The sequence below is a fragment of the Drosophila simulans genome, chromosome 3R, assembly GCF_016746395.2.
Source record: "Drosophila simulans strain w501 chromosome 3R, Prin_Dsim_3.1, whole genome shotgun sequence".
NCBI lineage: Eukaryota > Metazoa > Arthropoda > Insecta > Diptera > Drosophilidae > Drosophila > Drosophila simulans.
The window spans coordinates 3,956,698-3,979,616 of NC_052523.2; the positions used below are offsets into that span (position 1 = coordinate 3,956,698).

Below are 22,919 nucleotides of genomic sequence, written 5' to 3' on the forward strand. Positions count from 1 at the left end.
ATCAATTTAACGTTGCCAAACGAGGAGGCCGGACAAAAGTGCGAGCCTCGAGCCGCATAGTAAGTAAATGTGCGGCGGTGGCGGTGGCAAAGTTTTCCATTTTCCATTTTACAAGCAGCGCCAGCAAAAATTGTATAAATTGCCAACTCAAACGGAAACGCAATGACACCGGACGCCATTGACCACCGCCGACCCCCCCGTGACCCGTGATCCCGCTCGAGAACCTCCGTCCGGATGGCGGATTACGGGTTTCGGGTTACGGGATACTGGTAACGGTTAACGGGTTATGGCTTTCGGGGTGCGGGTCTCTCCGGGATTTGGTGGACGCATGCGCGGCTCGTCATCCGGCCATTCCGCGCCGCCACGGATGTACACGCTTTAATCCGTAAACCACAAACGACGGCATCAGATACAGATACTCCAACTGGGGCTCGGGACATTCCCCATTCAAGCCACTGGCCCGCTGCATTTTAAGTCAAGCAGTTGAACAACTGTTTGTAATTGCAGCTTCGCCGGCACTGTGGTAATGGCCCTTTGGGGCCGACTTGGGGTTGCCGTCCCGTCCGCCGGAATCTCTCACAGTTGAATGCTGCAAAAAGTCCTTGCAAGCGGATGTTGTGCAATAAAAATGCAAAGTGCGCCAAAGTTGCCGTCCAATAGCAGCCAGCTGATACAGTAAATAAATGTAAATTAATGTTGTTTCTGGTGCACCACGAGGCATTACAAGATTCGTGAAGGGGGACTGTAATGGGTACATTTTCACTATGGGATGCCGGTGCGCCGATTTTTGGTTATTAAGAGATTATGCCTGAAAGTATACCTTGATTTTTGACTTTTCAATATTTACTGACTTACTGCTCTATAAGAAATTTATCGAGCTGTTCTACTTTAAAATTATGATTTATAATTAAACGAAATTGAAACAAAATGTCATTAAACAAATATATAAATATAAAAAAAAATATAAATTAAAAAAAGTCTCTTGTTCCCGCCCGGGTTCGAACCGGGGACCTTGTGCGTGTGAAGCACACGTGATAACCGCTACACTACGGAAACTTCATGTGAGGCATGGTTCAAAGATTAGTTATAAAATTAAAAAGAAACTTCCCTCGTTCAATCATAACAATGTAGGATAAAGTAATAAATTTAATTTGCAAAATACAAAGAATCTAGCTGAGGAAAATAATGTTTAAATAATCGGCCAAAGGTAAGAAAGTTTAAGAAAAATACATCGTGGAGAGAACAAAAAATAAAAGGTACTAATCCATACGGATCTTGCGATACTTTACGATCTCTGGAGTTACTTGATTTCTTTTTTTATCCGATATATTTATGTTCAAATTAAATAGAGAAACAAGTAAGTTTGGTCTTAGAATAAAATATTCCTATTTTTTATTTTTCTTAAGTTTTTTCATTTTTTTCAGGTTTTTACGATAGGCGTATTTGTCTGTTCGCTGAATAACCTCGTTGTACTTTCTCTTGTTGAACTTCTGGAAGCTCTCGTCGTCTAACAACTCATTAACCAGCGACTGCTTCTTCTTGGACTTCTTTTCTTGGTAGTGATCCAAGTGCGAAGGTAGCACAGTTCCGATTTGGAAGAATTTGGGCAGACGTTTCAGGTCGTTCTTTTTGTAGAATTGCTTAGGGTTCAGAACCGATCGCATCTGAACAATTTTCAGTTCGTTTCGCATCTCGTCGGTGATCTCTGTGGCGGGCATATTAAACCATCCCTTGCCCTTGGTCTTGGAGCGTTCAGCCTGAAAAAAAAGAAGGCGATTAGAAATGAAAGCAAGTTATAAAGCTGGAATTTTCTATATGTTGCGCTCAGATTACTAAAGACGTCGTCACCACGGCATATAGCTTAGACCTAAGTGGCTCCTGGGTCGACAATAGCGCGTGTTTCATTTCTTTTGGGTGTTCTGTAAGCCAGAGACTAAACTATCTGTCTAGGACTTAAGGACAGATAATAGTCTTGATCCCTGGCTGTTGGTGTCCCGCTGGCCTTACGGCCACTGCAAATTCTGGAGTGCAGCAGCAAAGATTACAACGGATGAAACTAGATTTGCTAAAGTCTGAGCCTTAGGTCTGGTCGCAAATGCGCAAACTCCGATGTCGAATATTTCATCATGGGCAAAAGGGCTGTTTGTACAAAGAAATCGCTTGACACTCACTCTGTTGATGATGGGTTGCTGCCTCTTTCCCACGGTGGGCAGTGCGTGCGCCTGTTCTAGACCTGGATTCAAGGCCTGTTTCGTCCTCTTCATATTACTTTCCAGGTTTTCCTGCCGCAGGTCCAGGTGGGGGGCATCGTGGTTCAGTTCTGTTACCCGCTTCCGGGGCACAACCTTCGGTTTGCTGGAGTTCTCCACGGCACTCTCGACCTTTTCGCCGAGGTCCTCCAGCTGTTTGGCAACCTTGGAGACCGGCTTCTTTTGGTCAGGCAGGGAACTCACGACATCGAGCACTTCCTTGGATTTTAACTTAAGGCCGAAGAGCTCCACTGCGCCCTCGTTTTGTTCATCGTCCTCCTCGCTGTACGCGTCACTTTCTGCCAGGAGCAGCTCTTTGTTGTACACAATCTTCTGATGCTGCTGCTCGCCATTGAATACCTGGCGGCCTGTTGTGTCTACCAGAAAAATAGAATCCATTTTGCGCGGCGACCACGCTTGTTTATAACATGACAACAGTGTGACCGTACAGTAGTAGCACTTACACACACCGGGCGGCTGTCTAAAATATACTAAATGCACCGCACTTATTTTGAAAAATACTAGCACTTGGCAAGGGTATTCCTGAACCATTATTTATTGAATTAGTTTTAGTTTAAAAAGATATGGGTTATTATCTGAATTTTCTAACAAGTTCATTTGACCTATATGGTTTGAATTTAGAAATTCACAACCGATTTACAAACTAATGGAATACCCCCAATTTCAATTTTTCCATTATTAAAGTATAACATTAAGATGCTTAAGTAATATTTGACGTACACTTAAGTTAACTACCTCATAAAATCTCAGTTCCGAATGCGAGGTACCAGGTCTTGAGCTTGGTGGACCTAATAACTGAATACTGCCTAAATGTATCAATCCAAATGCTACTGAATTGCTTGGTAATTTAGTAGTCATATTGCAATGCTCAAGGAAAAGAGATTATTGTTCTACTAATATTTACATTATGCAAGGAAAGTCTTTATTAATTTATTCATACCTTTGGCTTAAAATCCATTATAAATCATACAATTTAAAAATTATTAATAATAATCCCATATCTTAGGATTAAGATACCGTTTGCCTGTTATTGCTAAACATGCATTTGAGATTCTATTTATGTGAGTTCAAGTTTCACTGTTCAACAAAACGGCAACCCATGTTATAGTCGTAAAACAAAGATATATACATAGATATATACAAAGATATATACATTAAAAAACAGGTTGGGTAAATTCCATATATAATAACAAATGATGGAACGTAGTACACTCGTAGCAACTTAACAGAACGTATTTCGCTGCAGCAAAAGAATGGGCAAATTGCTCGGCAATGCCGCGTACATGGAAGTGTTCTGAACAGCAAATTTGTTACGAAAATCCGAAGCTAAGCTACTAAGTTACTTAACCAACAAATTTTGAAAGTGGCTGACTCGGGCAACTGTCGCCGGCTTCAGCACCGGACCGCCGCCCGTCCCCGCCCAATACGGCTATCGGTCGAGACCGGAATCCGCGGGGTGGAGGGGGCGACGGATCGGGGGTGCATGACCGTGCGTCGACCGCCGGATAACCCGTCGTCATCCAGTGGAAGGCAGCGGAAAGCCGATCCGAACGAGGAGCCACGGCAACGCCAGGCAGAATTACTGGGAAACACAAAGGTGTGACGGAGGGTCGGCTCTGAACAGATCTGATAAGCAGATGCAGTTACCTGAATATCGATCAATGTACAGAACAATCACAGAATACACTTCCGAGGAAATATCAAGCAGCTGTTGTATTTATACGAGCAATTCACCAAATAAGCGCTTGGGAATTACAAGCTGGCAGCCGGGCAACCGTGTTGTGTGCCAAACCAAATCGGGGTGGGTTTTTGCCTTTGCTTGTGCATATGCATTTTCCGTATATGAACGTTGCTTTAAAAGCCTGTGAACTCAAAAGTATAGACTCTATGTAAGAAATTTTAATTATTTTAGAATGACTCAGAATTGCGAAATTGTAAAAAAATAAAAACGGGAGGTATATACAAAAAATCTATTCCTGGGTTGCCCTCGGCTGGTCTCGAATCTACGACTGATTCTACAAGGTGGACTGACAGCATGAGTTAGATTGCTACTACATATTTTTATGTACAGCGGTAGGCAAACAAACAAGAAAATCATATGCATTTATAAATTTGTACCCTTTGAAATATGTGTGCCAAAAAAGGTGTCATTTTAAAATTAGTTAAAATAGAAGAAAAATAATAAAAAAAACCAACTTGGTTATCAAGTGCCAAAAATGAATTTGACAAAAAAAAAACTGGAATTGTTCCCGCCCGGGTTCGAACCGGGGACCTTGTGCGTGTGAAGCACACGTGATAACCGCTACACTACGGAAACAGTTGAAAAAACTGCGTCCAAAGTTGCAGCTCCGGTGTGCCAAATTTTTTTAAAAGTACATATGTATAACTCTATGTATGGTTGGATCTAATACATTATAATTATTGTAATGTCTTTGGTTAGATCTAACGAGCTTAACTATGAAAATCTCGAAATAGTTCCAGTATTTAGAAAGCGTATAATTACTTTGCGAGGCGTTTTAAAGTATTGAAGAAAGTGGGCGTAGTTCTGCCGCAATATTGCTTTAGTTCTAAATACTGGGAAAATCGTGCTAATATGTACATATGTACTGGTATATCACGAAGTGAGATATGTATTAAGGAGTTTACTTTGGCAATCGTTGGATAATTTACCTTTCTACTTATCACCCTTTCATTCAGCATAAGACATGGAGCGCCTACAAAGCCGGTAAATACAGGTGTGAAAATAAAATTTAATGCAAACTAAAATTTGACACTGAAGGCAAATAAATCATGATAGAAAATTTATTGATGTCTTTAATTGTAAGCTTAACTGCTTAATAAATGAATAATTTGTTTAGGATTCGTCTGCGGTTGACACCAACATTAAATTGTATTAACTATCTGTCATAATTCGTTTATATTGTTTGGCTCCATTTTTGTAAATGATTTTTATATGATTTTCGGAAAGCAAAGGGTGGTATATGTCAAACTTAACAAACAAAAGTGAATCAAATAATTCGCCACTAATTTGATTCTAAATGTTAAATGCACTAATACGAATTAAGCCGGACAAAGTGTCAGTTTTCATTTTGCAAAAGCCAGAGCTAATCTGACACAATTTCGCTGGTTTATTTGTATATTTAGCGCCATCAACCAGCAGCATTTTACTTTACTTAGGCACGCGGCATTAAACCGAATGCAGATAATTAATTTCATTGCACATTGAGCTGGTGCTAATTTAATAAAATAGTGCAAAACGCTTTGGTGACTTTTCCATTCACACATTAATTAATTTGATTGCCAATATAGTGTGTAAAATGGCAAAAATTCCAATTGTGTTCATTATTAGAATCAAACTGAAAATTTGTGCTGAGTTTACTGAGCTGAAAAAAGAGCACATTTATTTTATATTCACTGATTTCAGGAATTCGAATATAATTAAAAAGGTTATAAATGGAATGGCCAACGTATTATGATAGTTTTTTACTCCTGCCCAAAATGCCCTTTATTGCTTGTTCTTGGTTGAGTAACTAAGTCTGGCTGGCAACCTTTGACCCGCCCACAAAAGACCCCGAACCAAACCTCGTTTTTTATAGTCCTAAACTTTATTCAAAGCAATAAAGAACATCGAAGAATCATGAAAGTGCACAAATGAACGAATTTGAAATTTACTCTCTAGAATATTTATTGGTTTAAGGCTAATAGAGATCTATTGGAAAACGCTAATGTTACCACTTTCATCTTTTGTACTAAAATGAAGTTTTATTCAAACCAGAATGAATGGGATAGACTTATACATATATTGACGGGAAGCATCTAAATTCCAAGCCTCGGAAAATAGAAGCTCAAGGCGAAACAGGTGTGCTCTTACCCTAGGAAAGGGTATCTCGAAGGTGGGAAGGATGTTTACCACGGCGCCTAAACAAACAGTGCATACTTTTGGGCGCCCAATGTTGGCACATGCAAGGCGTGTGCAATAATGCGAGCCAACCTGGCTTGTTGCGGCCGTGTCAAAAGTATTTTGACTTGGAAAATTTAAATTTTTGCCCCTCCCACGCCGCGCAGGAAAAGTGACTGACTTGTGGGGAAACAAAGTGTGGAGGCTATGAAAAAGGTCCTTTTTCGTGGGCGGTAGCTGGTAAAGGATAAAAGGTAAACACACTTTCTGCTTGGCAACAAGTTTTTTATTGCTTACCAAATGAGCAAAGGGCTGGGATCAGCGGATGTGGTAAACATTGCCGTGTTAAGTTTGCCAATCGGAACTTTTCAATGCCATACAAAGGCGCTGGGCAATAAAAATGCATTTTTTATTTGGCTCCCAGATTTATTCTTCCGAATAAAGGCAAGGGGCACAAAACGCGAATTTCTATTTCTTTGCACTACGTGATTTGCAATTTTCCAATTTCCCAAGAGCCGAAAATAAAGTTGCACCCCGACCCAAACCCAATCTCGCCGACTCTGTTTCAGTTTGTGGTATGGCATATGTTCACACATGAACACGAATATATTTAAAGACTTACAATTTTGGGCTCCGTTCATATCTTATGTAAATGAATCGAGAGCGATAAATTATATTTAGGATTTTGTTATCTAAGGCGACATGGGTGCATTGCTCAAAAACATGTAATTTAAGTGCACACTACATGAGTCAGTCACTTGAGATCGTTCCCCGCCTCCTAAAATAGTCCCTTAGTGGGAGACCACAGATAAGGTCCTCGCCGCTCAAGATAGGCAGATGTGCCCGAGCGTGGGACCTCGATAAGGCGGGGACTATTTACTTAGGCCTCTGCGTAGGCCATTTACTTTAAGATGCGATTCTCATGTCACCTATTTAAACCGAAGATATTTCCAAATAAACGCAGTTTCTTACAAAAACTCAACGAGTAAAGTCTTCTTATTTGGGATTTTACATTTGGTCAATCGAGCCTTTAATCGACTCTGCAGTTTCCCCCTACCAAAGGTAAGGAACTCAGAGAAAGGCCAGCTCCTTTAAGCATCTTACAGCTAAAGGTAGCAAAAATAAGTGACTCTTGTTTCCCCCTACCAAAGGTAAGGAACAGAGTATAAATATAAAAAGCAAAAAGATACAAAAGAATCTTTTATGTTTTAAAACAAGCACCTTATAGTCTATAGCTAAAGGTTGCTTTGTGTACCATTATAAATTGTGGTAAGGCGTGCTTGAGGCCATACATCAGCAATTGTGAAATTAAAAAGTGCATAACAAAAGTGCCTTATAAATGCTCTAATAGCATTAAATCAGCTCATAAATAGAGTGCAGTGTATATGCCAAAAGAGCATAAATGCCGAAATAAATGGCTAAAAAACAAAAAATCTGACTGGACTACAAAAATAATAAAACGTGCCAAATAAAAAAAAAATCATCTTTAAACATCAAAGGAGCCTCTACCAGCAGCAGAAGCAGCAACAACAGCAGCAGCAGAAGCAGCAACAGCAGTAGCAACAGCAGCAACAACAGCAGCAACAGCAGCAGCAACAACAACGACATCAGCTAAGTCAAAACAAGAATTTTCTGTTTATCCAAACACACATATATATATAAATACATATAAAATACATATACACGTACTATATATATTAAGAAATTACAAAAAATTTTCAAAATGATGTCAGAAAAGACTATTCAATTCCTTAAGAAGCAGTCCGAAATTATTTTGGAAATTAGAAAGTTGGAAGTAAAACCAACATTAACAGATGTAGAAATTCTAAAATTAAATGAGCTTCAAAAATGTTTCATTGCTAATCATAGCAATTTGTTAAAGATCGGCGTTGTCGATCATGAATATTTTAACGCGAAGCAGTATGATTTAATAATGATGGTGTTAGAAAAAATTAAAAATAAAAATGAAAAAATTAAGGGCGAGTCGGTAGAAAACACTTTCCCTAAATCAAACACTGTCCCTAAATCAAACCCTCCCCCTACATTAAACCTTGAAATGTGTGGTCACCCTGAAAAAGAGGGTATAGCACAAAACAACGCTCTAAAAGTAGAGCAGGCATTTCGAAATAATGTTGGCCAATTTCGAGTATATCTAGAAGATACGTCTAAACTAATAGACAGTAGTCCAGATTTCCTTAAAATAAGGAAAAATAAAATTGAATTTTTATGGCATAAAATAGATAACCTGATTGAACAGGTGAATAGTCATTTTGAGAGCTCGCTATTCGAAGAAGAAATTAGCGAACTTGAATTTGACAAACAAAATATTCTTACAGCCATTAATAGTCGACTCAGTGGCACAATAAATAAAGCTGAAATGTCGACGGTTGTTAAGGCGGAGGAGTTACCAACCCTGCCTAAAATACAGATTCCCACTTTCTTTGGTGATTCCAAAGAATGGGATCTTTTTAATGAACTCTTTACAGAGCTCATACATGTGAGAGAGGATCTCAGTCCTTCTCTCAAATTTAATTATCTAAAGTCAGCATTAAAAGGAGAAGCCAGAAATGTGGTTACTCATTTACTGCTCGGCTCTGGAGAAAATTATGAAGCCACTTGGGAGTTTTTGACCAAGCGATATGAGAATAAAAGAAACATATTCTCAGATCATATGAATAGGCTTATGGATATGCCAAATTTAAATTTAGAATCCAATAAGCAAATAAAGACATTTATTGACACGATTAACGAGTCAATTTATATTATAAAATTAAAGGCACAATTACCAGAAGATGTGGATGCAATTTTCGCTCACATAATTCTTCGGAAATTCAATAAAGAATCACTCAATTTATATGAAAGCCATGTTAAAAAGACAAAAGAAATACAGGCACTTTCTGATGTCATGGACTTTTTAGAGCAAAGGCTCAATTCTATATCATCATTCTCACAGGAAGTAAAACCTGTAAAGAAAATGATTAATAATAACAAGAATAAAAATTATAGTGACAATTGTGCATATTGCAAACTACCAGGGCATTATTTAATTCAATGCCATAAATTTAAAATAATGAATCCAGCAGAACGGTCTGACTGGGTAAGAAAAAATGGGATTTGCCTAAGATGTCTGAGGCATCCGTTTGGTAAAAAATGTATAAGCGAGCAGCTTTGTTCGACTTGTCGTAAACCTCACCACACGTTACTTCACTTTGCAGGTCATAATCCAGAAAAAGTGAATACGTGTAGAACAACAGGTCAAGCCTTGTTGGCCACGGCCTTGATTCAAGTAAAGTCGAGGTATGGAGGCTTTGAACAATTAAGAGCATTGATTGATAGTGGCTCTCAAAGCACAATTATTTCAGAAGAGTCTGCACAGATTCTAAAATTGAAAAAATTTCGGTCTCATACTGAAATAAGTGGAGTATCTTCCACAGGAACGTGCATCTCCAAGCACAAAGCGGTTATTTCGATAAGAAATTCTCCGAAAAATTTAGAAATTGAAGCAATTATTCTCCCAAAACTTATGAAAGCACTTCCAGTCAACACGATTAATGTTGATCAGAAAAAATGGAAGAACTTTAAATTAGCCGACCCCGATTTTAATAAACCGGGTCGCATTGATCTAATCATTGGAGCAGACGTATATACTCACATTCTGCAAAATGGAGTTATAAAAATAGACGGTCTCCTTGGGCAAAAAACTGATTTCGGGTGGATAGTTTCTGGATGTAAAAAATCCAAAGGAAAAGAAACCATTGTAGCCACAACAATAGAAATAAAAGAGTTAGATCGCTACTGGGAAGTGGAAGAAGAAGAAAAAGATGATATCGAGTCTGAAATCTGTGAAAATAAATTTATCAAAACGACAAAAAAAGATTCAGATGGGCGATACATTGTGTCAATTCCATTCAAGGAGGATGTCACCTTAGGAGATTCAAAGAAACAAGCGATAGCTCGTTACATGAATCTGGAGAAAAAACTAAAAAGAAATGAAAAACTTAAGGTTGACTACACTAAATTCATGAATGAATACATGGATTTAGGACACATGATTGAAGTGAGTGATGAAGGCAAATATTTTTTACCGCACCAGGCAGTGATTAGAGATTTCAAGCCTTACGACCAAATTGAGAGTAGTTTTTGATGCTTCAGCAAAAACTACGAATAACAAAAGTTTGAACGACATAATGTGGGTTGGGCCACGAGTTCAAAAAGATATTTTTGACATTATTATTAAATGGAGAAAATGGGAATTTGTTGTTTCGGCAGACATTGAAAAGATGTACCGACAAATTAAAATAGATAATAATGATCAAAAATATCAATATATTTTATGGAGAAATTCTCCAAAAGAAAAAATTAAAACATATAAATTAACCACAGTCACTTACGGAACTGCATCTGCACCATATTTGGCTACCAGGGTTCTGGTAGATATTGCAGATAAATGTAAAAACCAAGTTATTAGTGCAATAATTAGGAATGATTTCTATATGGATGACCTAATGACTGGAGCTGATTCGGTAGAAGAAGCTAATAAATTAATAACATTAATTCTCCATGAATTGCAGAAAGTTGGATTCAACTTAAGGAAATGGATTTCCAACAATTCCAAAATATTAACCACTGTGGAGGACACAGGGGACAATAAGGTTCTCAATATTATCGAAAATGAATGTGTTAAAACTTTAGGACTAAAATGGGAACCTCAAAATGATTTATTTAAGTTCAGCGTAAATTGTAATGATGAATCAAAAAATATAAATAAGCGCGTGGTGTTATCAACGCTAGCAAAAATATTTGATCCGTTAGGATGGTTGGCACCAGTCACGGTTTCAGGAAAACTTTTTATTCAAAAACTTTGGATAAATAAAAGTGAATGGGATCAGGAATTATCCATAGAAGATAAAAATTATTGGGAAAAATATAAAGAAAATTTATTATTGTTAGAGAATATTCGAATCCCAAGATGGATTAATTCAAACAGTTCTTCAGTCATTCAGATTCACGGATTTGCGGACGCCTCCGAAAAAGCATATGCTGCAGTAGTCTATGCTAAAGTAGGACCTCATGTTAATATAATAGCTAGCAAAAGTAGAGTCAACCCTATAAAAAATAGGAAGACAATTCCCAAACTCGAGCTGTGTGCAGCTCACCTGCTTAGTGAATTAATCCAAAGACTAAAAGGATCAATTGACAATATAATGGAGATCTATGCTTGGAGTGATTCCACGATTACCTTAGCATGGATTAACAGTGGTCAAAGTAAGATCAAATTTATAAAAAGAAGAACGGATGACATTCGGAAATTAAAAAATACTGAATGGAATCATGTTAAGTCAGAGGATAATCCAGCAGATTTAGCATCCAGGGGAGTGGATTCTAACCAGTTGATCAACTGTGATTTTTGGTGGAAAGGTCCGAAATGGCTAGCAGACCCAAAAGAACTTTGGCCTCGGCAGCAGTCTGTAGAAGAACCTGTCTTAATAAATACGGTATTAAATGACAAAATAGATGATCCTATTTACGAATTAATAGAAAGGTATTCCAGTATAGAAAAACTTATACGTATAATAGCATACATAAATAGATTCGTGCAGATGAAAACAAGAAATAAAGCCTATTCATCAATTATTTCAGTAAAGGAGATAAGAATAGCGGAAACAGTTGTTATTAAGAAACAACAAGAATACCAGTTTAGGCAAGAGATAAAGTGCCTTAAAATCAAAAAGGAAATCAAGACAAATAATAAAATATTGTCATTGAATCCATTTTTGGACAAGGATGGGGTTCTAAGAGTTGGAGGAAGATTGCAAAATTCCAATGCAGAATTTAATGTTAAACATCCAATCATTTTAGAAAAATGCCACCTAACAAGCTTATTAATAAAAAATGCTCATAAGGAAACATTGCATGGAGGGATAAACCTAATGCGAAACTATATCCAAAGAAAGTATTGGATTTTCGGGTTGAAAAATTCGTTGAAAAAGTATTTAAGAGAATGTGTAACGTGTGCAAGGTATAAACAAAATACAGCTCAGCAAATAATGGGTAACTTGCCAAAATATAGAGTGACGATGACATTCCCGTTTCTTAATACTGGAATAGATTACGCAGGTCCTTATTATGTTAAATGTTCAAAAAATCGTGGCCAAAAAACATTTAAAGGATACGTTGCTGTATTCGTTTGCATGGCCACCAAAGCCATACACTTAGAAATGGTAAGCGATCTAACTTCAGACGCATTTTTAGCAGCACTCAGAAGATTTATTGCTAGACGGGGAAAATGTTCCAATATCTATTCAGACAACGGAACAAATTTTGTAGGAGCTGCAAGAAAATTAGATCAAGAGTTATTTAATGCAATACAAGAAAATATAACGATTGCAGCGCAGCTTGAAAAGGACAGGATTGATTGGCATTTTATTCCCCCGGCAGGACCTCACTTCGGAGGTATTTGGGAAGCTGGAGTTAAGTCAATGAAATACCATTTAAAGCGTATAATCGGCGACACTATTTTGACTTACGAAGAAATGTCAACTCTTTTATGTCAAATAGAAGCATGCTTAAATTCAAGGCCATTATACACTATAGTTAGTGAGAAGGACCAACAAGAAGTTTTAACACCAGGTCATTTTTTAATTGGAAGACCACCTTTAGAAATAGTCGAACCAATGGAAGATGAAAAAATCGGAAATTTGGATAGGTGGAGACTTATCCAAAAAATGAAGAAAGATTTCTGGGTTAAGTGGAAAAGTGAATATTTGCATACGCTCCAGCAAAGGAATAAATGGAAAAAGGAAATTCCTAATATAGAAGAAGGGCAAATAGTTTTATTAAAGGATGAGAATTGTCATCCTGCAAGATGGCCTTTAGGAAAGGTGGAAAAGGTGCATAAGGGGAATGATGATAAGGTCCGAGTGGCTAAAGTAAAGATGCAGGAAGGATATATCACTAGACCCATTACTAAAATTTGTCCCTTGGAAGGAATAAAGTCTGTTGACAAAAATGAGGCTGACCAAGAGCCAAAAAGACGAACTAGAGCGACATCGGGAATGTCCAAGATCGGAATCATTATGGCAATGTTGTTGTTTGTGTTAAGTTGTCAAGTTTCTAGCGCATTACCTAAAGATATAGCACCAAGATATTCTATAGACAAAATAAATAAAACCTCAGCAATATATCTAGACCCGCTAGGAGATGTTGAGATTGTGAGTACTTCTTGGAATTTGGTTATCTATTATAAAATGGATCCATATTTTAAAATGTTAACAAAGGGTAATGCGCTTATACAAAGTATGAGGAAAGTTTGCGAAAGACTTCATAGCTTTGAAGAGCAATGTAGTCTAGTCTTAGATAATATGCAAAGTCAGTTATCGGAACTTGAAGAAAACAATAAATTGTTTATGATGCAGTCTAGATCTAGAAGCAAGCGTGCTCCTTTCGAATTTATGGGTTCCTTGTATCATATTTTATTTGGTATAATGGATGAAGATGATAGAGAGCAATTAGAAGAAAATATGAAGAATTTGTTAGATAACCAGAACAACCTTGATAAACTAATTCAAAAACAAACATCTGTGGTTGATTCAACTTCTAATCTATTAAAGAGAACAACAGAAGTTCTTAAAGAAAATTATTATGTTTATAAGGAATCAATAAAATTCTTTATGATTACGAAACAGCTACACTCATTGATTGAAGAAGGCGAAAAAATTCAAGCAGGCATTATAAGCCTGTTGATTGATATTAATCACGGTAGGCTAAATACAAATATTCTCAGGCCAAATCAGCTTAAAAAAGAAATTGCCAAAATTCAGCAGAGTCTTTCGGAGAACCTAGTAATTCCAGGAAAACGGTCAGGTACGGAACTTAAGGAGGTGTATACACTGTTAACAGCCAGGGGTTTATGAACCGACGATAAAATTCTAGTTGCCCACCATAACATTCAGTCCGAAAGTGAAGAATTATTATCAACACCTTATATAGGAGAAGTTAGTGAAGTGCCGAAGATTATTTGGGATCCGCTGAAACTATCAATATTAAATCATACTGAGGAATTTGAACGATTGAATAATGAAATTAAATTTATGAAAGAGAACCATCAAAAATTGAAAGATTTACATTTCCATCATATTTCCGGACATGCTGGATTAATTATTGCTTTAATACTAATGATAGTATTAATAATATATTTCATACGGAAATGTGCTGTGCAACAAAGAATGCAAGCAATAACCTTTGCAGGTCCGTTGCCAGTACTATAAATATCAATAGTAAATAAACAATAAAATAATATAACAAATAAAAATATACAGTCCACTATATCGTTGTTTAATAGAAAATGTACTTCTACATAGAAAAAGCAAAATGTTTAAAATAAGTTAATTGAGTACAAATTGTTGAATTAAAAATAATGTAAACCATAATTGTAATCCAATAAAATTAAAAGCCAGAAAAACTAGGCCCATTGAAATCTTAGTTGCAAAATAAATGAACATATATCAAATAAATACAGTCCACTACTGTTATAAATGCAACTAATATACTAATGTACATCTCAGCTTTGCTGGCCCTTTGGCAGAATGTTCACACATGAACACGAATATATTTAAAGACTTACAATTTTGGGCTCCGTTCATATCTTATGTAAATGAATCGAGAGCGATAAATTATATTTAGGATTTTGTTATCTAAGGCGACATGGGTGCATTGCTCAAAAACATGTAATTTAAGTGCACACTACATGAGTCAGTCACTTGAGATCGTTCCCCGCCTCCTAAAATAGTCCCTTAGTGGGAGACCACAGATAAGGTCCTCGCCGCTCAAGATAGGCAGATGTGCCCGAGCGTGGGACCTCGATAAGGCGGGGACTATTTACTTAGGCCTCTGCGTAGGCCATTTACTTTAAGATGCGATTCTCATGTCACCTATTTAAACCGAAGATATTTCCAAATAAACGCAGTTTCTTACAAAAACTCAACGAGTAAAGTCTTTTTATTTGGGATTTTACAGCATATCAGGCCAACCCACATGCGGTGGTTGTCCACACGGCAAATGTCGGCTGCCATTTGATTTTTCTCGGCAATTTTATTTGCCAGTCGCGATGCGTATTTTATACATGACTACAGCGAAAACTCACTAAGGAATAACGCGAGGGGAATTGGTCTAAACGCAGTCCAAAGTGGTTGGCATGTTAACTTGGCTTATTATTAATTTGGCTTGTACCAAATCCATTTCATATTTTACCACTAACTAAAACATCAAGATTTACTTATTGATCTCTTTATAAATTAAATCATCACTTATCATCGGATTTTAACCCTATTTTTCAGTGCTGGCTAATTCGCCGTGTATTTTAGCCGATTTCCACTGTGGCGGCTGTCAGTGATTCGGCTTCGGTTTGTTTGCACTCCTGCAAATGTATTGCATTTTATTTTCGATTTCTAGCTGTTCTGGCTCCTGCCGTTGTTCGCGCATTTCCCTGACGCGATATGCACTTCCTGGTCTGATACCTCAACTTTGTATTTCCGCCATTTCCTTCGGCTTTTCTCCAGGAGCGCCAGCAGTAGCAGCAGCAGCAGCAGTCAGGGCCAAAGCCGTGGCCATATCTGCGCAGCTGGGGCACAGCGATTTCTATTCCAATGCTGCCAAGGCTGCGCTCGAGGCCAATAAATATTTTTTGGGGCACGCGATTTTGTGCGGCACTTTGCCTTTTCTTTTTCATACCCGCTTCTCGTGGCGGAGGAAGGTATATTGAAACTGGTCAGATATATTCGATATTAGTACTTTGGTCCTTTCTTCATGAGTTGGGCTTTAATAACTTTCCTCGAAGCAAGTACAGTATGCGCTTATATATAACTCGTGTTTAAATATTTGGCAACTTATTTAAAATGTTACTTAAAAGTCAAAACAAGAAGTATCTGGCAGTCTGCGCCCTTTGAAGTCACTTTCAGTGTTTATTTTGCTTTTATTTTGCCCCGAGATGGTTCTATTTCGGTCTTGGGTCTTGGCCTCGTCCTTCGTGTCCTCCTGCCATTGTCTGCCACGCCATTTAATGTGTTTACTAGATAATCGAAATCATGGCAGTTTGTTGGTTTTATATGTTGCATTAACACATTGCAACTGCAGACATGTGGGCTGCCAACAAACTTCCCTTGTTTGCCCTTTAATCCACTGGAGTGAACTATGTTCCAGAGAAGAGTCAAATTCCTGTGTTAATCCTGAGCAGGCATTGTTTTTGCATTCTTTAGGAGTAACATGCAAGTTTAAAGAATTATTAGCGAAGTTAATTTCAGCTAGTAGAGTAGAGATAGAGTCGTCTTTAATTAATTTCCCAGCTCGTTTCTAGCAGATTGAAGACAAAACCCGAAAACTTTCACAATTTGCGCACGCACATCGCAGCAGATGTGATGTCGGGCGATAAAGTTGCCGTTGCGGAGTTCAACTATTAATTACGTAACGGAAATGCAAATATTTCAACCAATTTGTGCCCGCAACAAAACACAGCTACGTGCAACACTTGCCAGCTGATAATTAGCAAAAAGTTGCCACTGAAATAAAGTTACAGCCAACCGTTCACCCACTTCGTCCTTGGGAGCAAGGATAGGATCCTAGATGGCTGCACCTGCTGACAGGTGTTGCCAGCATTTTGCATATGTCTTCCTCCATTTCTGTCAACTGAGCACCGGAAATTGCTGTCGGCACAACTTTCTTTTTCTCTCCGCCGAAAGTGGCTGCAAAGGAAGGGAAAACGATTTATAATTTAGCCAATTTGATACAAGATATTCGTCAGATATTCCCTTTCGAAGGACGCCTTAACTTTTATCATACGGCAAATATTTGGCTTGCACTTTTATTGTTTGTCAAAGTTGGCCAAAGTACAAATGAATGGGGTAGACAAACTATTGGGCATTGTTTTACTTTTGTTCGAAAAAATGTTTGCTTGTTGCATTTTGGGAGAGGGGTGGCATTTTCTGTGTTGTTTACTTTTTGTTGCAACGATTTCGTAATGAGAAAAGTTTTTGGCGTGGCAAAAATGTTGCTGACTGCCTGGTTGATTTTTGGATTATTCGAATTTAAATTTAGCATTTAAATGGTTTCTGGTATTTGATACAAGTTTTTGGTTAGCTTCTACTAATTTGCGTTTTATGTGATTATGTGATAGCTTAAAAAATGCTATACAGTTTTCATAGAACATACACATTGTTTTTGATAGAATATTGAACTAGAAAGTGGTAAATCAAGAATAATAATAAATAAAAAACAATAAATTCCTTATTATAAGAATTTATAATAAACCTTTATTAAAATAAAAAAATTACTAAAAAATATTTTTTTTATTTTTAATATAATATTACTAAATAGTTAATTATAACTATGATTTTGATATATGATATATTATCTGGAATTATTTACGTTTTCCTTTTCCCTAAACAGAAATTAAAGCCAACTACAATCGGTAGCTGAGCAGCCAGCTTGAACTCAAAAATGAATCCACTTGGGTGCGACCAAAACGACTCCTTTATCACGGCCTTCTCAACTCCCATCTAGCTTCACTTTTCACTGACTCTCTGACATGTTGAATGCTGTTGCAACATGAACATGCTGGGTACGGCCATAAAACTCTTGTACCAATCCCAAAAGCCCACTCTCGAACAACCCCAAATATGTCATTACGCATACGCACGGTGGGCGGCAACCGGGCCGAAACTAAACAAATGCGAAAAAGTCGAGCGTCCGGCACTGAGATCGGCCGAAAAGCTCACTGCGGCAATGCAAAAATTAATTTTCACCCCAACGGCCATGCAGCGAAATTTCGACAGAAGCCGGCAACGCCAAATGTTAAGCAGGGTTTTGGGTTAGTAGGGCTCTGGCGGGGATGCTGGGTAGGTACTCTGGGTTTTGGAGCTGGGTTTTCGGCTGGTAATGTCGGTTCTCCCGACAGTTACAAGTGCTGGCTGCAAGTTGCCAAAACAGCCACGGCCAGCGAGCCAAACAAGCCGCATTAATTAGTGGCCAAGGACATGGACACGGACATGGAAATGGACGGAGTCCTGGCTCGTGCTCGCAGCTCCCGCATTTTACATTAACCATTTTTTTTCCGCCGGACTCTATCCCGCTGGCTCATGACAAATTGGACGTGCTCTCCCGAGTGTCCAAAGTGGCGAAGTTATTGCCATTGCTGTACTCCGAGGTGGACTCGCCGGAGGCCCCGCTTCCTTATCCTTTCGCCTCCATCGCGGTGCATTTGTTTAGCGATATTGCCACCCGGCAATGTCCCGCTGCTGATATGCATTGAGTGCATTAGTTGCATGTGTGTACACTGAGAGAAATGCTGTTTGATCACGAATCAAATTAGTAGGAACTAAGATAAGGCTGTACATAAGTAAGATAAGTAAAGTCGCCATATAGCACTGAAAAACATTCTATGAATGCACCAATAATATACATTTTACGCTACTTAAAACACCTATACATTAGAAAAATTCAATGCAACTTGCATCAATGAAACTTTTATCATGAGCGTAAAACTTCAAGTACTATTTACTATTTTAATTTAAATATAAATACATAAAATCTTTCAGTAAGCCTTACCAACCATCTTCTTACTTTAATTGGCTTCTATACTACTTATTTTTTGATAAATTTTTAATCTTGCTTATAAAAATAGTCCATCTAAATTTAGTTACAGACTAGCATTTTCTTTAAGTGCCTGATGAAGTGTTAGCTCTCAGAATGTTTGTGTGTGTGTGTGTGAATGCTCTCTATTTTGCGGCGACACTAAAAGCTATTTGTAAATTTCGCGGCTGCAATTATGTTTGCTGTGTCGTGTTGCCAACAACCCCTCCCACCAACACCGCCCACTTTGTCCACTTTTGGGCGCACTTAGCACACATCTCTGGCCATCTCGCTCTGGCTTAACTTCCGGTTCCGTCACATTTTTTTTTCTGGCCATGTGGCTTTGCTGGTTATTATTAGTTCGCTGCGGTTTTTTGGATGTGGCCGCTTTCTGTCTTGCTGACCACATCGTGTATATATGCATGTAAACATATAAATATTTGCAACATCATCCGTGGGACTCTTTACTCGGATTTTTAAAGGTCTTGAAAATCCTGATCCTTGTTTTTTGGCAAACTCTTCGTGTACAGCGTTATACTCGCATTTTTACATTTTTTGTGAAATGTAATATTTATTATTATTAAAATTATTTTTCATATTTTTAGAAATTTTTCAATTTTAACCTAATACAAGCCAGTGCGAACATTCATTAGTTTACGTTCTAAAATAAGCGCACATCTGCTGAGTAAATACATTTTTTATATCTAATATGAGTAACAAAAATGTAATTTTTAACCAAATGGAATTTCATTATTTGGAATTTGTAAAAGTATTCAATATTATTTCTGATGTGAAGATTGAATGTTATCTGTTCAGGTTTCATAATATAACATCGATTTTTAAATTTCAAAACCTGTAGCCAAAAAGTAATGAATGAAATAAAAATATCAAAACATGTTATGTTATTGTGTGCTAATTGAATGCATTTCTCCACAGGATCTCGTCTACTTGTTCAACTTAAAGAGAAACAATCAATAATTCAGCATTGTCTGCGTGAGGAGCAGCTGTTTGGCACAACTTTCTTTCCCCAAAGGTTCACCTGAAATTTACCGACAAATTATGTTCACACTTCAACGGCGGAGGCCGAACTTCGACGTCTGCCCATATTGGCAAACACTCAGCCTCCGAATCCCTGGCCTTTTTAGAGGGTGCCACAAATCATTTAGTGGCATGAATTATAGCTGCGAAGCTTAGAACGTGCTCCCAGCGTTAAAGTGTCATTACTGGGCTTAATGAGTCGACGAACTGCACAAAAAGGAAGCAGACACATACCACGCTGGAATAGGATGCAAAAAAAATATGTGCACACAGGACACACAGGAAAAGGAGCCAAGGACGAGTCGAAAATTAAAATATGTAGCATGCAAACAAGCGCAAACTACATTGCTCATTGTCTGCGTCTAATTTATGTTGCTGTTGGTCAGCCAGCACCAATAAATAATAGTTCTTTGCTCAGACAATTTCTGAAAAAGGTATAAGTGGGTATATTCGTCAATAGAGAGAAAAGTACATGTGAACCTAATATTTTAAGCCAATTTGATTTGGATGAAAACTTCTTACAAACAATAAATAAATAAATTTTAAATATTATTTTAATGATTTTAATCTAATCTTATGTAAAGACTTTCGTTCTGGTATCGTAACAAATTTTAGTTTCAGCAAGGACCCATGTCAGGATACAATATAAACATTTCCCCTACTCGACATAACTATGAAATATATTTATTCGAAACAGCTTCTTACTTAATTACTTATTTGTTCAAGTGGCCACTAGTTCACCTGCTGATTAGCAACAGCTTCAAGTGGGCGAGCGGACCCATTAACAAGGATACGTCACTCTGCCACTGGCTAAGTGCAGAATCAAGGATCTTGAGGCCATGGAGCTGGAGCACCAACGCCACATAAATTGCGGCGCCCAAAATGCATAAACCAAGCATGTCGCGCAATCATTTTCAGCTGCCACGTGCCCCGGCATACATTTCGGGCACTTTATGGGGCAAGGAAGGAGTTGGCCCCATGCTACTTGGCTAGCAAACAAATGGCCAGCGGCAGATGCGATGGGAGTGGCTCGAAAAATTTTAAAGCTGATTACTCAATAACTTTACTTGGAGTGCATAAAACGCCGGGCATATCCTGCCACTGCTCAACCCCCAACCTTTCCCACTTCGTTCACCGGAGACGAGGGCAGGATGAGGAGCCGTGCTTTCAGCTGCCTGCAAGTCGCTTTATGTGCACTTAAATTGTGTTTGTTATTAAAGCCGGCGAGGATGCAGCTCCTGCGGAATCTGCTGCTGTTGTTTTCACTTGGACCAAATGAAATTTATGCTCAAATTGAGTTGCGTCCGTGTGCGTCGAAGTGTTTTGCAGGTGAAACGCAGTCAACGGCTCCCTCCTTGGCAGCATTTTTCACGTAATTTGTGACACTTAAGTGAATAATTTATGCCTGCAACATAATTGAGTTGCACCTGCCTCCGTCTTCTAATAGCATGCTTTCTTAGTGCACTTGGGGGTCAAAACTCCAAGTTTCATTGACTTTTTCTTGTGCAGAGACTACTTTTTAGCCACTATTTTTTAGCACTGTATCTTGCTTGAACAATTATGCGTTTTTATATCTGATTGGCCATCCAAAATGAAGTGTTATATACAGATATTCTATTGCATAGCACTTATTACAAACCATACTCAAACATGTAAAAAACGCTTTTGAAAGAGCGCACTTTATCGATCATGGGGAAACAAATGAAATGAATAAACATTTACATGGAATGTTATTTATTTATGCTATTTTCGGCTCAATTTCCATTGAAATTTAACACAATTTATTTTGCATCAGCGCGAGTTATTCAATTTGGAAATTAGGAATGAACTTTTTGCGCCCAAAGCTGTCAAAGTCACTCCAACGAGCTGAACATTCATAAAAAAGCGTCGAGTTCTCATCGTGGTGATCCCCTCGTAATGGCCAGAGATTCAAACAATGAATGCATACAACCCGGGAATCTTTTATTATGTTCTTATTTTATTATTCAAATGTACGGTAAATTCAATTAGGCCGCAGTTAAAAACAACGGGCGCGAAAAAAGCCGGAATACATGCACATTGCTGAAATTCAATTACAACCGCTAATGCCACTTGTATTGCCTGGAGTCCCGGCCACAGACTGTTCAGCTCTAAATACCTGTAATCCGGCAAATTTAATTTGATAAAAGTTGAACTTCAATAAGCGCCAAAGTTGCCATGGTTGTCGGCCATTATAATTGCGGTTGTTGTGTGTGTGCTGACCACTTTTTTGTTAAGCGGCCGCCGCAGTTCAGACCGCAAACAAATATGATCAGACATCCCGACGAGTGACTGCGATAAGCAACAAGCGAAGGGGTATAAAAAACCCCCCACGACAAGTGGCAACACGGCGGATGAATTTGGCTTATGCAGCCAAACACACACTGCCACGCACCACCTACACATTGACATGTTGGGGCATTAAGCTAAAAAAAATGATTTTTTATTTGTTACATACTTTCCTGCGGTGGCGCAAAAAATTCCCTTCATCTGCAACTGGCAACAAAAAATAAAAACGTCAGGCTTTGAGTGCAAAAATGTGTAGCATCCACAACAAATTAAATTAAGTGTCTATTTAGAGAAAATGCAGTTAAAAGCCGTGGTCAGAGTTAAAAGTCTTTTTTTATTTAACATTTACTGCTAAACTTTCATCACGTAAACTATTCTAACGAATGATTCGCAGAAAAACCAAACAATATTGTGAAACCTCAACATTTAACACCATTTATGTATATTAAGTGAAACCTTCAGAAAAATATTTAAAATGAATAATTAAATAGCAAAACTATAGTTTAAGCTGAGTTTACAAGAATATTTAGACCAAATGATGCCAATAATACCAGTTTTTACTTGAAATTACAACAGTTGCAGATTTCTGATAGAAAACATTTAAAACTGAAATATGAAATTCCCTCAATCCTTTCGCCAGAAATTAAAACTTGAAGCTGCGCGCAAATTCATTAAAATCAAATTGAAAAAATATTTAATCAAACGCCAGAGCCAGGAATAGAGAGAGGAATGTGTAAAACGAGAAATCGCATTCTCAAACAATTTTGTGCAACGGAAAAAATTCT

At 37.9% G+C, this 22,919-nt stretch overlaps 1 protein-coding gene and 3 non-coding genes across 4 annotated transcripts; all 4 read right to left on the reverse strand.

The window, feature by feature from the left end:
- Positions 1 to 983: 983 nt before the first annotated feature.
- Trnav-cac lies at positions 984 to 1,056 on the reverse strand. Its single transcript has one exon. It is a non-coding gene; the product is annotated as a tRNA-Val (tRNA).
- A 306-nt stretch (positions 1,057 to 1,362) lies between these two features.
- Positions 1,363 to 2,732, reverse strand: LOC6727091 (deoxynucleotidyltransferase terminal-interacting protein 2). Its single transcript, XM_002102450.4, has 2 exons — positions 2,172 to 2,732; positions 1,363 to 1,757 (listed from the first exon to the last, which is right to left on the reverse strand). The coding sequence occupies exons 1-2, from the start codon at positions 2,646 to 2,648 to the stop codon at positions 1,386 to 1,388; spliced, it is 849 nt and encodes a 282-aa protein (XP_002102486.1). The 5' UTR covers positions 2,649 to 2,732; the 3' UTR covers positions 1,363 to 1,385.
- Positions 1,819 to 2,133, reverse strand: LOC120285120. The gene has a single exon (XR_005544433.1). It is a non-coding gene; the product is annotated as a small nucleolar RNA U85 (small nucleolar RNA).
- Positions 2,733 to 4,514: 1,782 nt separating the features above from the next.
- Positions 4,515 to 4,587, reverse strand: Trnav-cac. The gene has a single exon. It is a non-coding gene; the product is annotated as a tRNA-Val (tRNA).
- Between the last annotated feature and the right edge of the window lie 18,332 nt (positions 4,588 to 22,919).